We start from the raw sequence: 13845 nt of genomic DNA, 5'->3' as shown, positions 1-13845 counted from the left end.
CGGAAGCCTGATTCACTCGCAAGCCTTCTAGTTTTCAAGCCACCCAGTCAAGCGTTATCATGACCTCCAAGCTGAGTCCGTCTTGCTGCCTTTTTGCGTTCTCGAGGACACAATAATTCATGGAGAACAAAAAGCGTTTGTTACAGGAAATGCCAATAAACTCAAGGAAGTAAAGGCCATTCTTTCAAAGGGATCCCATCCCATCGAAATCAACTCCCAGGAACTAGACAGTATGTAGCCTAATGCAACTGAGGGATCAATCTGATCCTGATCCCTATCTGTTATCCGTGTGTAGTTCCTGAACTCCAAGGTACAACACAAGAGGTAGCGATCGCGAAATGTAGACACGCCGCCGAGCTAGTAGGATTCAACCTATCCTTCGCTGGGTTTAGTTTACAAATTCGCCTAATGATAGCTTGGGGGCCCATGTATAACGGAGGACACTGCATTGTGTTTCGTGGCGCTGAAAGGACTACCTGGACCGTACATCAAACATTTCCTTACCGCGCTCGGACAAGATGGTCTAAACAAGATGCTTGATGGCTTCCCGACGAGAGAAGCCTGGGCTCTTTGTACGTTCGCGTATTCTGCCGGACCAGGTACGTCTTCCGGGGCTTCTCTTCTTCCACGCGAGCTCAACGGGCCATAGAAACTGAGCCCATACTCTTCGAAGGCCGTACTGATGGAACGATCGTACCTGCCCGTGGTCCTGGCCATTTTGGGTGGGACTCATGCTTCGAACCGCTTGGAACTGGGTTGACGTGAGTATTTAGCTTCCTTTCCTAGTGGTTACTTCTAAAATGGGCGATCGAAATCTTCAGATACGCTGAAATGCCAACCGACCAGAAGAATTCGATTTCGCACCGATACAAGGCCCTCGAAAAGCTTAGGGAGTATTTACAGTCTCTGGCGACATAACGAAGAGATTGAAGAATGCCGGAGTATTCCATTGGGAAACAAGGTGTCTATCCTTTGATTATACATAATAATGATCAGAGCTTTGGCTTGGGTTGGGACGGTAACATTTTTGTCTGAACGGCAGATGAGATCAAGCGGTGATTGTCTACATCCCAAACCTATAGACGGCGATGTTTGTGAGAAGATATCACAGAAGATCAGGAACTCACCTCAGATCTAGTACATAGCATAGGTTCCTCAATAATCATGGATGTATTAACGAGCCTAATTTTCGTGCCGCTACTCACACGTCATTCTAGGGAAGGTGTGTGAAAGGAAATACGGAACATACAGCGGTGCGGGTGCGTGGAAAGTTGTATTGATGGTTTGCGATACACCCCCGCTGGTTGGCCTCCCTAGCGAGTAGAGGAGCACGGATAGGGGTAACGTAGAACATCTAACACGTATCCAACAAAGACAATTTCAGTATTGGCAGCACACGGAGGAAATGGGGAGACCCACTCGTCAATGAGGAATATTGAACAACCGCCGTGTAAATTCCCTAGAGGGTTAAGCATGTCTATGAACTCAGAATGGATCAGCCATCTTTGCTCCGTTGATTGAATGGCCCCACGGCAATAACTCGGTAGCGTGGGGATGGTCGACGTCGCTAACAACCAAGGCGAAGACAATTGAGTATGCTGTACTGACCTTCTTCCACGTCTATTTCGCATACTACCCGACTTTCCAGTTTTTCTGGTTCCTCTGGGTTTTGGATGATGGACGCCTCTATAATCCTGACGCGGCTGGCTACGTTCCCAGAAAAGCCTTCCCCTGCAGATAGGAACACAGCGAGCCATTTATACGCAATTTCCTTTGCTTCATAAGACGCGTTCCCGGAGACTTGCTTGACCTTATCTGGGTTAATAGGAAAGTGTGCCAGAACGGCGTCCATGTCTAACTCTCCGTTAGACATCGTTGATGAAACCTTGTGATGAAGTGGTTGAGATGAAGTGTCAATAACGCGCAGACATTAATACCACGGACGATCGAAGGGAAACGGGATTCCGGAACAGGATCATCGGTGTTACCGGTCACATGATCTCGCCCTATCCCGTCCCCTGTCTCCCAAGTAGGCCTCAGATCCTGGATCCTGGCAGATCGTACTTACGGATCGCGATGATATGCCTCGGTATACTGTATATCACCGAGCGCTTCTTCAATGAACGGCAATTGGACTATAAAACAAACGGCCAAGGGTTCCGTCAGTATCTTACCCGAACCCATGTCCTCTCACTCGGATCCTCTGCACTTCTTCCGCTCGCTTCCTCCAGCGCCAAACGCTGACGTGAAGAAGATCAAAGGCAATTTCTCAGATACACACAAGCAGCTCTCTGCAAACGCCTTAGCATACTTCGTCGACACGGGAAATACATGGGGCTCAGGCGTGGGCCAAAGGCTCAATTTGGTGGAAATCAATCTTTCAAAACGTGATGCAGGCACTCTAGAGGCACAAACCATTTTGGAGATCGAGGTTACTGAAGGTAAGTGCATAACTAGCCCACTGACTCCCGTTGACAAGAAGAACGACAGAAATGTGTAATGTCTTCGGGATCATGCACGGCGCGTGCGCTGCTTACCTATTTGACCCGTGAGCACCGTCTTCAACACAAATTCCGGAACTAACGCAAATATGATTTTATAGGGCAACATCATCCGCGCTTGTAGCTCTGGGGCTGGAGCTAGGCATAGACGGTTCAGGGGTTTCGCAGTCAATGAACATTATATGGCACAAACCGGCCTCGAGGTCCGTCGAGCACAATTAAATCCATTGGTCGTATGCGCTTACGATCCGCCTCGTTGTGTGGCGCGCAGAGGCGCCAAGCTGAGACTAATCTCAAATAGCATAGCTATTCAAGGACGGATACGCTCCGCTAGATGCGAGGTACGCGCCAACCTCCGTCTATTGTTTATTGGTATCCTGACAAAGTCCGTAGATATGGGATGCCGAAGGTCTCTGTGTCAGTGCGACTCATTCAACGATCAATCCAGGGAGGAAGTTCAAGTCAGGAGGTAAATTATAAATAATAAAGAATGGACCTATATGAGCCCCTAGTAATTTCCAACGCTTATATTTCCGGCTAATGAGGGCACCGGTTTGTAACGCCCGTCACCTACAATGAACACTTCGTGACTAGCTTTTGTTTCATTAATGACACAACCACGTCCAAGGACCATCACTGACTGGATTTCGTCTCTGAGAATCCCTCAGTCTGCGATCGCCTCCGTGCCAGGAAGCGCACCAGACCGTTCAAAGGAGGTAACTCTGAAACTTTTGGAAATCTTTAAAGTTGGCGGCGTAGGCTTTGGTACCGGTATCGCCGATCGCCTCTTCGTAACCGATGTGTCCATAACTCAAAATGCGGCGGAGTCTCTGAGGACTGACGCGAGGGTGGTGTGCGAGCTGGAGGTGACGGAAGGTGAGCTTCTCTAGGGGCTTGTTCGGGAGAAAAGTAGTAACCCGTTGGCTTTCCCAGAAATGGCGAACATCGCTGGGAATATGCACGGCGGTTGTTCGATCTATCTTGTGGACTCGTGAGGATTTCCTGCGGTGGTGCTTCAAGGTCCTTGCCTGGTCCTGAATTCTGCCAACTAGGTGCTCAACGCTGCCCCTGTCAGCATGGCTTGCAGCGCAGCCTGACCGCAGGAACGACAGCGGCGTATCGCAGTCAATCAATACGGTCTTTCATGCGCCGGCGCCCGTGTATGTGTGCCACTCATCTTTCCCCGTTTTTAATAATTACTGAACTTATTTTAGAGGAACCAAGCTGAGGATCATCAGCACATCAACCATGACCGAGGGCGCAATCTTCGCTTCACGGTGTCAGGTGCGCCTGGTCGTTTCTCCACACGGATATTGCCCAACTCACTTCGTCCGTAGATATGGGATATCGCCAAACATAGGTTAATTGCATCTGGGGTTCATCTCAAGATGATTGCGTCTCAGCCAAAACCAAAACTCTGAAATTCGAAGTACTTACCGGTTATTCGATATCCCCGTCCCGGCCTTATATAAAGTAAAACGTATTTACTGCGTTTGGCTGCTCCTTTCTCGCCATGCCTCAACCTTTATCAGTTTCTCAAAGAGTTGCGGCCATAGTCGTTTCGGAGGCTACGATTGCCCGCATATCCGGAAACGCACCATATCGTTCAAAGGACATCTGCCTCCGGCTTTTAGGCATCATAACCGACCATAACGACTTAACAGCGTTTGCTGGTGCTATCGGCAGGCGGATCCAGCTTACCGAGGTGTCCCTCGTCGAAAATCCCGAAGAGCCCATGACCACCGAATCCAGGGTAGTCTGCGAGTTGCAAGTCACAGAAGGTTAGCGTCCGAATACTGCACCCTTGGAGCATGGCGCCACAATAGTGATTTACCTACCTTTGAATGAATGAACTGTAATTGTAAATGGTTAGATATGGTGAATCTTGAGGGGAATCTTCACGGGGGTTGCTCAGTATACTTGGTCGACGTGTACGTGTCAACCGTATAGCTCTACGCTTCCTGGTGAATTTAATACGAACTACTTCCAGATGCTCGGCGTTACCCCTCTCTGCCTGGCGCGCGGGCCATCAAGTAGCACGCAGTAACGCCGACGAAAGGCAAATGGGTAATTTCAGCGGCGTCTCACAGTCGATCAACACGACGTTCCACACGCCCGCCCCGCTGTGCGTACTTCGCATTTCGTTATCGCTAAACAATGTTGATGGACTAACGTCGCAGAGGGACAAATTTGCAAGTGATCAGCACTTCTATGATATGCGAGGGTGCACTTTTGTGCGCGAGGTGTCAGGTATAGCCGTCGCCGTTAAGAAAGGGTCTTTATGAGCTCACTAATTGACGCGCAGATATGGGACAAGGATAACCACACATTGGTCGCGTCTGGCCTGCATCTAAAGATGATGCCTTCTCAGCCGAAACCACGAATGTAACACTAGATGGACATATATCAAGCACTATTGTACATACAAGCTACTTACTAGGTTAGCAAGCAGTCCATTAATACCAACGCGAGGCGCCAAGACAAGAATATAGAACACACCTCTTTTTTACATCAATCACAGCTCTGCCATAATTCTGTGTGGCGCGTAGGCCATCGTCTGTAACTTCTTCAGATCCGTCCCAAAGACCTTCCGTCCGTCCATATCGTAGGCATGGACATCGGTATAGGTGAATGGAGAAGGTGGGTCGGGGATGCACGTCGTCCCTTGATCAACGCCATAGTTGTCATGCAAATACGGTTCCCCAGGCGCTGAGGGCGGTGTCAAGAGGACAGCATTGAGAGAATCCAAGGAAACATCCGAGTCAAAGTAATTCAAAGGGGCAATGAAGAAACTGGAAAATAGAATCAAAATGATAGATCCGACATGTGGGGAGGTAAATACTATAATACGAACCTCGTTGTTGCGGTAGTCGTCCGCGTGTTCGGTGCATCCTCTGCTTGGGGCTACGTAGAAAGAGCGATAAGCGTGGTGATCCACGGTCAAGTGGCCCATTCAATACGTACGAGGTGATGAGTACCAACGTTGACCCACGCGACGAGATCTTCCTGAGTGATATTTTCTCCGTCAAAAAAGTTGTGAAAATTGACAACAGGCTTCCCCGGAAGGTGCAAGTTCCAGATACAACTTGAGGAAGGTTCGCTGTCTTTGCGTTTAGAGACGGCCATGTTGTACCTGGCCCAATTAGCATTTTCCTTGAGGCGCGGAGAGCCAACCACGGTCTGAACATATGTACGCGAGATTGAGATTTAGGGTTGATCAAAAGGCAACCCACGCACATTGTGAACGAAGTTGACCCCTGGATGGATTGTGTAGCCCCTAACCGTTCCCCATTTGTTTTTCTCCTCTTGGTTCACGATTGCACAACTGCCTTGGATGTTGGGCGGATACTTGATCAGAGCCTCGTCTTCATTTTCAATATATTCCCGAGTGATCTTTTGTTGAACGACAGTGGGACCCCAATCGTCGTCGAACCATGGCGCAGTAACTTCCTCTTGCGACGTCGTCGTGCGGAGTAAAGAGTTTTTGGTGCCGAGAATGTCGAGATCTACCTGTGATAGTGGCAATATAGAGGGAATGAGTCTATCCATCTTCTTGAGAGATTAATTAACTGCCAAACCTTGAAATTGATGACATGATCGTGTAACGAACCCACTTAATTATGGATAGCAATTAGAGCCGTGGAGAACCGATGGACTTTGTCGACTTACTAGCATTGTGCCAGATCCTGGAGCCATAAGGGTCTTCCTCTGGCACGTAGTGTGCACCTTGGAGATACCCAGACGCAGAAACTCGGACCTCGATGGTGCCGTCTAGATGGAAGGTGTAGTCCCACTGGACCGAAATCCGTCAGATATACTTCGAGAAAAGCCGAAACTTAGATCCTCACGACTGATATGCGACATCAAGCACCGCTCGTCAGAATGTTAGTATAGCAAAGGAACTTGAAATCGGACTCACGATAGTCATAGCTGATAGAAAAAGTAGTTATGTCAGCCAACATGCACCGTCAAGCATACGCACACGAAGTACAATGATGCTCACTTTCCGACTGTCGATATCGTGCGCACGACGAGAACGTACCCTTTCACCGCACCAAACTCCCCATCACCATACCCGGTGTGTCTCGTGATCGGCCGGGTCGTGTCCATCTCGAAGACACATATAGCTCTATCGATGACAACTGTGTTTCCGCCGTGTTCGCTGGGTACGAAGACGTTTGCAGAAAGGAATACCGAGTCGTGTGGGCAGTCGTACGATGGCATGAGGGGTCTGACTGTCTGTCCCATGCCAAAGTACCGGTCAAGCCTACATCGCTCAGCGGGTCATTAATGAATGTACAGTATATGTAAGGAAGGAACTAACCAAGCGGTAGTTTGTTGAAACGGGTTGGTACCAGCTACGGGGAAACGAGTTTAAACCTGCCTTTGAAACTTCACAGTTTGCCACGTACAGTATTGTGCAAGAGCATCTTGCGGAGCCAGCTACAAGTGAAGGTTGTCAGCCTGTTATTCCTAAAGTCCAGAAGCTCGTCATATACCTCGTATATAATCCGCTCATTTCGGAATCGTATATCCCAAAGACTCAGCCCCATATCCCTATCAAAGCCCAGATACATCCCCCACCCCATCCAGCTCACATACTTAATCCTCTCGTCCACACGAAAACGCAGTCCAGCGAAGGGGACTGAGCGGGGACCGGGGAGATGGTCGAGGTCGAGTTTGAAGGATGGGTCAGGACGGTATCGAGAGCTCCAGGGATGGGTGTCGTTGGAACTGGGATCGTCGACGGGCGGAAGGGGCTTCAGCGTCCCATTGTGGAACGCTTCCAGGAACGCTGCGGTCGACGGGAAGACTTGCTTGTCATACACGAGCTGAACGAGAACATCAACGTTGACCATAATGACTTTTGTCGTTGCGTTGAGCCCCTACGCACCTTAAGTACTTTGTATTGAGAGCTGTCGGTTCCGCTCATGTCGACGTATAGGTAGAGGTTCAGCGGGTTAATCCACGAACCGGGAATGTTGCGCTTCCACGATATCCACGCGCGACGGAAAGAGCCATCAATACCCCAAGGCGCACTCGCACCTGCAACCAACGTATCATTGGGCAGGCCCCTCGCCACTCCCCCTAGCAATGCCTAACATAAGAGACCGAATCAATATACAGACACCCAATGTGATCTGCGATGCATGCAGAAAGTGACACTGCACCTGCATTGGCTCCGCTAGCGGAGGCATGATCTGCCCGAGAAGCCTCGCGAGCTCAGGCCCTAGATTGAAGCCCCTCGCATTATACGGTATATCTTCCCGATGATATATACCCCTGCGCTCCTCTAGCATCGTGCGCTCGCTCACAGGTAACGGACCAACCAGATAGTCCTTGATCACAGGCTGCTCCTGTCCCCCGAGATGCATGACCACGCGCGCATGCCTCTCCGGTGGGCTCTTCGTCGCCGGGTCAGAGAGGTATTCAAGGGCAAGCGCCTTCGGAGGGGGGTGCGTCTCAATGAGGAATACGGAGTTGTCGTTCGTCTGTGCATTGGTAACGGTCAAGTTGAGGCCGAGTGACGGGCGGCGCAGGAAGGCGTGCACTTGGGCGATTTCGGCCACTGATAGGGGGGCCCACAGGTTGATCGGGGCGGGCGGACGCGCGATTGGAGGGGTCGCAGGTAGGCATTGCTTCAAGTTGGGCTTCGGGGTTTGGGTGTGTAGTAAATCGGAATCGTCGTGCACGGCGCCTTGGATCGGGCGATGCAAGGTGTAATAGGTCAACAGACAAACCAGAGTCCCACAGAACACGAGAAACGCGGGTACCCCGCGATCTCGGAGGCGACGCGCTGCTGGAGATGCGCCCGGTGCGCCCGATGCAATGGCTGTTGTCTTCGGAGACATTGGTGGTTGAGTGGGGGTCTGCGGTGGAGGTCACATTGTCGCTTTATAAGGTAGGACTCTGCTGTGAGAACCTTTTCTTATCTACAGCGCCCATGCACCTGCTTCTTGCTTCTCTAGCACTATCAGCATCGTCGGTCCTTCGGTGCGTGGTGGGATCATCCAAAAAATGGACTTGGGACTTAAGTAGAGGCAGAAGGTATCAGACAACCCAGATCGAACATCGAGCATAACACTAACTAACCACTAGCCACGCTTCCTACGCTTTCGCTGCCTGCCCTCCTCTATATCATCTTTGCTCTCAGTCTTATTATTCATCGACCCGATGGCCTTCGCCACTGCACCACGCCGCACCTTCTCTGGCACCTTCTCCCAGTACACCGCCTCCCGCTTCCCCCGCACCACCTCCACTTCAATACCCTTGCTATCGCCTTGCGATCCTGCTTCATCCAGGCCGTGTGCTTGTACCGTAGGATGGCTAGAGAAATGCGAGGAGAGAAAGGCGGCGCTGGCTGGTGTGGAGAGGCGGAGGTAACACTGTAAACGAAAACACACATTTAGTGACAGTAGACGCGTATGTAAACACATGGACTTACACTATCCATGCCCTTATTGAAGTCAACGTAGTCGATTGCCTCTCGCGCGTCTTTGTCTTCTTTGTCTTCGAACACAGACGAAAACAGCGCCCGGAGCGTCGTCTTGTTTGTCGCGGGGTGGATGTTGCGGACGAAGACCAGGCATCCATAGGGGTACGGGTCGTCCAGACTCGGATGGGGACATGGGGGTGTTGCTGTGGTGTTTCCAGGCGGTGCAGGCGGGGGAATTATAGTAGGCGTCGTGTCTGCTGAATCAGAAGGCGGAACACTAGCAAGAACAGTGGGAGCAGGAGGTGCAACGGTGGGTGGAATGTTGGGTGCGGTGCCGTCGTCGGGAACCCGTTCGATCAGTGTCTTTCGGTAGGAGAGGTACTCCTCCTTTAGTTCGTCCCATCGCGTCTGGGACAGTGCCCGCATCCCGAATCGTCGGGCCTCTCTCTCTGTAGTGCTGGTACCAGTATTATCCAGATACAAATCCTGCTTCTCTTCGTTTGAGCCCGAGTTCCAGTGCCCCTCCCAAGGCCATCGCGTGAGGAGCGTATTTGCATCTTCCAGCGCGGAGAACACGACGAACGCGAAGCCCTTGAATTTAGGCGTGCTTCCCTGTTTGTCGAAGTGATGTGGAGGAAGCGTGATGGACTGGATGCGCGTGCTGTCGTGGGGCTCGGACTCGGGCGACGGGGTGAGCGGAGAGAGGAGGGAGAGTATGAATTGCGCTATTGCGGGAATGGTGCGGTAGATCGTGGGGATCCTTTCCTGGCCATCTCATGAGCAAGCCACGCCAGGATAAATGTGAATAGAACATACGAAGTATACCGTCCTTGCCTTCCAATCTTCGCGCGTCAGACTGCCCAGCTTGCCACCGTTCAACCGTCGTATTTCGTATCCCCCCATATCTTCGCGTTCTTTTCCCTTGGCATTGTACCCTGTTGACCACGCCGTTTTGGTTGGTTCTGAAATGAGCACACGAATGTCGAACACAGTAGGCGAATGGGCGCGTAGTGCTTTTACCACCTGTGCCTCGGAGACATGCTCTAGCTCGTCTGCTGATGCAAGGACCGGAGAGTTGCGCAGCAAAAACCTGAGGGGAATATCTAGTGATCAGTCGCGTCACGATGGCGCTGTTAAGTTGATTCAGGCGTCGCTCACAGTTTGGCTCCAGTTCTTGGTCTCCAGAGTCAAGCACACGGCGGAGATCAGGGTCTGACCATACTGCGTAGTGAGACATAGCGAGGTTCACCCATATCGCAATATGTTCATCTGGAAGCTTCTGCTGCGATTGACTGTCAATCTTTGCTGCATCAGCTACGGGGAGCAGAATGGGTGGACCGTGGGGCTTCGCGGTCGGCGGATTGGGGTCATGGCTGTCATTTGGCTTCCTTTTGATGAGTTTGCGTGGGATGAACTGGTACGAGGAGGAGGTTGCCATCCTCGAGCCTCGAGGCGCGTACTAAGACCGCCCCTAAACATACGCGATATGACTACCCCTGACTCACGCTCAGACCTCGAGGCCTCCTCACCCATAAACCACCATGGCACCTAATCCTCCTTTGACCTCTGAAGAGGTATTGAGAGTGACCCGTGCTTCAATAAACATCCTAAATGTTCTTCGCTATGACTTCTGCCTGTTTGGGAGTGCAGCTTGCAACTACTATGGCATGAACTCTCGCGTTGCGCAAGACGTTGATATTCTCGTGCTTGCTTGGGATGTGGATGAGGAGTGGCTCAAGGAAGAATTTGTCCAACGCGACAAAAATTTCTATCGAGTCGACTCTGTAAAGCCGGAAGCGACGTACACTGTTCTGTGGTACGAGCTTCCGGACGAGCGAAAGTGCAAGGTTGACCTCCTCCATCTTGGAGTGATGGGAATACCGGGCATGCCGCCAGACATCGCCTACTACGTGCGGTCGCGGGGATATCGCAAGATTCCCCTCTTACCGCTCATTCCACTACTCTTCCTAAAACTGATTGGATGGAGGAAACGTGCAAGGTCTATTCTTTGGCACTGGAGAAAGAAAGTTCCGAATGATGAAGAAGATATTTTGAATCTGTTAGAGATCGCTATAAGCAGGCCTGATATTGGACATCTCTCCAGTGTGCCTTGGATTACGACAGCTTTCAGGCGACGGGCTCGACTCCAGATCAGCCGCTTCGTTCAGAAATATCCTGACAGTATTGCAAAATGGAGGGTGCTTGGATTCAAGTTTTCGCGCAGAAAAAAATGTTACGAGTCGATCGTAGCTAAATCTGGGAGCTATGGTAAGTAGAGTCAGCTAGATGGGCACTACGCAGGCGTTACATGCTTGCACAGAGCATTACCAAATGTCGGTACGATTCTAGCATCCGCTGGCAAACCACCGTCGCATTTTCATGCAGTGAGTCTTCCGGTCGTGTACTCACGTACGCTACTGATGTAGGTTAGTTGCTAGCCCAGGGATTTGCGTGCCTCCATGAACTTAGCTAGTTTCATTGATTGGAAGGATATGCGTTATGTTGCCTTATGATTGAAGTTCTCTGATAGTACACATGTTTACACGGTTATGTTCCAGGCAAGCTTGATTAGATCGGATGCCCTTTCTGCAATAATGTACACGGGTGCTTGCGTGTGTCCGGATGGGATCAGCGGCTACGCTTCAGTCAACCACCGCTCAACGCCGAAATGAGGACAAGAAACACTCAACGAGTACAGATGCATCAACAACGCGAACACCTTGGACACCCTTGACTTTCAAATCTGGATCCGTAACACCCCAAGAGACATTATACGGGGACATGGCGGCCGTGCTGACTGGATGCAGCGCAGGTGCAGCATTTTTCCGTACATACGCGTTCAGCTGGCTATCATTCTTGAAGTCTACCGAAGCAAGGGCCTCAGACGGCCCAATGATATAGTCATCCCAAGCAGGGGAGTCGAGGAAGCGTTGTGCAGCACGTACGGCTTCGCGCATAGTGAACGACTCGAATTCGTGTTCCAGAAGCCCGAGATCGATCAGTGGATCATCGAGTGGGTCTGACGAGTTCAGCGTGACCGAACCGCCTGTTTTCAGTTCGCAAACGTGAATAGCATATCAAACCGAGAAGGGCGTGGGCACGTACGCGATATTGGAGTAAGGACGTTGGTGGTGATGGAGAGGGAACCAACGCTGCTTATGGGGTCAACCACAACACTATTCTATCCAGTCTGATTAGCCCAGGGCATTCAGAAGATGAAGTTCTCACAAAAAGCACGAATTCGATGCGAGCTGTATTTGGTCCAGGCGCAGGATCTTCCACCGTCTCGAAGATGCTTGCATTATCAGGAATCCTCAAAAACCCTATGTGAGTGAAGAAGCCGGCTGGGAGGCCACTAACGTCGGGATCGTTACTAGTGGAGTCGACAAGCCAGACATTGTTGACTGCAGGTTGTTCGGTGAGGTTCTTACCAACCCCGGGGAGGTGGTGTGTTGGTGAGATCCCCAAGTTAGATAGCTCGTCTCTATCGCCAATTCCAGAGTGAAGCAAGATGTGAGGGGTACCGATGGAACCAGCGGAAAGGATTATTTCCTTCTTAGCTGTTACGACGTGCTTTGGCCCCGCTGTGCCTGGCGTATCTGTGAGATCGAAGATACTAAGAGAATGGCATCACTCACCATTCTCCCGTTCGATGAATTCTACCCTGTCAAACGAAGTGTCATCGTCGCTTTCGTCGCTGGCCGGCAGCAGTCGTGTGACTTGACTATTCAGTAGGATATGCAAATTCGGTCGACTGATGAAGCTGGGGCCAAGGTACGAAGTCGCCGAGCTATCGCGCCTCCCTTCGGAAGTGATGGTGGACTGCAACCAGCCTGTGTGCATTACGCTATTCAGCCATTACACTCGCTGCTGGAAGTTGAAACTGAAGCCCTTACCAATACCGAGCTGATTCCCCGAGTTCGTGTCTAAGTTGAACTGAAACTCGGGGCTCTCTTCCGTTGTCTGCGTCACTTGCCGATCTAAGGCTTTGGCGAGAGGGGGCAGAGAGACGGAAGTGATCCCAGCCAAGCCATGGACCGTCGGGTTGAATTGCCCGGAGGTTGGGTGGTTGTCCACAGGCTCAGCCCACCGTTCGTTCTAGTTTGGATTCTATTAGACAACGACATCTATGGATGAGTGGAACCAAACTCGCCTTCCGAATATACGGCTGGAGGTTGTCCCAAGCCCAGCCCTCGTCCCCGGTCAGCTGTGCTGTGGCATCGTAGTCCTCAGCTGAACCTCGAGAGTATATCATCCCATCTGGACATATACGTAAGGCGCCTTGTGATGTACTAAGATGGCGGGACTTACTGATCGAAGAACTTCCTCCCAGGACAAAGCCCCGCGCAAAGGGAAGAGATCTCCCTCCCAGCCCCGGCTGCGGAACGGTGGTAAAATTCCAGCTATAAGTAGTATCAAACGCAGGGGCGAGCAGAAATGGCATCTCGATCCCATTTAAGCGTTCGTTGCTATTCGGTTGATGTGTTAAAGCAGAAACAAGTTATTGGAACGAAGGTAGCTCACGATCCGCCAGCTTCAATGACGAGTACCTGGATGAGGGGGTCTTCCGAGAGGCGATTGGCAACGACATTGCCTGCGGTTCCGCCTACCATATGCGCGCGTCAGTGAATCTAGAAAGACGTCTACAATCGACACTTACCTCCGACAACGATGAAATCGTATGCACTAGCAATGTCAGCCGCAGAGTCCACAAAGCCACCAATAACGGCGTCGAGAAACACGACAGAGAGCACAGAGAAGGAGACGATTCGAGTCATTGAACGTCAGCTCTCGACGAGTGCGATGCTTATATATCTTGCAGGATTACGTACCACCTCCATATGGACCAGAAGTCAGAGGTTCCCTCCTAGAAGATGTAGAGTAACCAGGGGGACAATAGAGTCAGCA

The 13845-nt window shown here is 51.1% G+C and overlaps 8 protein-coding genes across 8 annotated transcripts; 4 read left to right on the top strand and 4 right to left on the bottom strand.

Moving 5' to 3' along the window:
- Positions 1–59: 59 nt before the first annotated feature.
- Positions 60–918, top strand: HAM1 (nucleoside triphosphate pyrophosphohydrolase ham1; the record flags this gene model as incomplete). The annotated part of the gene is made up of 6 exons (XM_036774148.1): positions 60–75; positions 126–230; positions 296–360; positions 416–599; positions 650–761; positions 822–918. 6 exons carry the CDS (start codon positions 60–62, stop codon positions 916–918), a joined length of 579 nt encoding a protein of 192 aa, XP_036632650.1.
- Positions 919–992: 74 nt separating this feature from the next.
- On the bottom strand, positions 993–1873 carry PC9H_004564 (uncharacterized protein; the record flags this gene model as incomplete). Its single annotated transcript, XM_036774147.1, has 5 exons — positions 993–1076; positions 1128–1197; positions 1250–1354; positions 1420–1477; positions 1609–1873. 5 exons carry the CDS (start codon positions 1871–1873, stop codon positions 993–995), a joined length of 582 nt encoding a protein of 193 aa, XP_036632649.1.
- Positions 1874–2119: 246 nt separating this feature from the next.
- On the top strand, positions 2120–3922 carry PC9H_004563 (uncharacterized protein; the record flags this gene model as incomplete). The annotated part of the gene is made up of 10 exons (XM_036774146.1): positions 2120–2441; positions 2491–2548; positions 2603–2704; positions 2773–2842; positions 2895–2918; positions 3170–3377; positions 3435–3492; positions 3554–3661; positions 3716–3785; positions 3839–3922. The coding sequence occupies 10 exons, from the start codon at positions 2120–2122 to the stop codon at positions 3920–3922; spliced, it is 1104 nt and encodes a 367-aa protein (XP_036632648.1).
- Positions 3923–4014: 92 nt separating this feature from the next.
- Positions 4015–4890, top strand: PC9H_004562 (uncharacterized protein; the record flags this gene model as incomplete). The annotated part of the gene is made up of 5 exons (XM_036774145.1): positions 4015–4282; positions 4375–4432; positions 4492–4626; positions 4682–4751; positions 4807–4890. The coding sequence occupies 5 exons, from the start codon at positions 4015–4017 to the stop codon at positions 4888–4890; spliced, it is 615 nt and encodes a 204-aa protein (XP_036632647.1).
- A 126-nt stretch (positions 4891–5016) lies between these two features.
- PC9H_004561 (uncharacterized protein) lies at positions 5017–8353 on the bottom strand (the record flags this gene model as incomplete). The annotated part of the gene is made up of 12 exons (XM_036774144.1): positions 5017–5293; positions 5356–5405; positions 5466–5681; positions 5739–6011; positions 6080–6114; positions 6171–6294; positions 6513–6768; positions 6826–6859; positions 6914–6944; positions 7001–7333; positions 7396–7599; positions 7673–8353. The coding sequence occupies 12 exons, from the start codon at positions 8351–8353 to the stop codon at positions 5017–5019; spliced, it is 2514 nt and encodes an 837-aa protein (XP_036632646.1).
- Positions 8354–8596: 243 nt separating this feature from the next.
- Positions 8597–10375, bottom strand: PC9H_004560 (uncharacterized protein; the record flags this gene model as incomplete). Its single annotated transcript, XM_036774143.1, has 4 exons — positions 8597–8887; positions 8947–9702; positions 9754–10040; positions 10096–10375. The coding sequence occupies 4 exons, from the start codon at positions 10373–10375 to the stop codon at positions 8597–8599; spliced, it is 1614 nt and encodes a 537-aa protein (XP_036632645.1).
- Positions 10376–10478: 103 nt separating this feature from the next.
- PC9H_004559 (uncharacterized protein) lies at positions 10479–11450 on the top strand (the record flags this gene model as incomplete). Its single annotated transcript, XM_036774142.1, has 3 exons — positions 10479–11205; positions 11287–11321; positions 11376–11450. The coding sequence occupies 3 exons, from the start codon at positions 10479–10481 to the stop codon at positions 11448–11450; spliced, it is 837 nt and encodes a 278-aa protein (XP_036632644.1).
- Positions 11451–11476: 26 nt separating this feature from the next.
- Positions 11477–13715, bottom strand: PC9H_004558 (uncharacterized protein; the record flags this gene model as incomplete). Its single annotated transcript, XM_036774141.1, has 10 exons — positions 11477–11572; positions 11628–11983; positions 12043–12118; positions 12175–12553; positions 12611–12770; positions 12834–13035; positions 13082–13197; positions 13249–13406; positions 13462–13543; positions 13598–13715. The coding sequence occupies 10 exons, from the start codon at positions 13713–13715 to the stop codon at positions 11477–11479; spliced, it is 1743 nt and encodes a 580-aa protein (XP_036632643.1).
- Positions 13716–13845: the final 130 nt, after the last annotated feature.

Source organism: Pleurotus ostreatus (genome assembly GCF_014466165.1).
Source record: "Pleurotus ostreatus strain PC9 chromosome Unknown scaffold_3, whole genome shotgun sequence".
Lineage (NCBI taxonomy): Eukaryota > Fungi > Basidiomycota > Agaricomycetes > Agaricales > Pleurotaceae > Pleurotus > Pleurotus ostreatus.
Note: the sequence above shows the minus strand (reverse complement) of the source record. Positions and strands in the feature narration are given on the sequence as shown.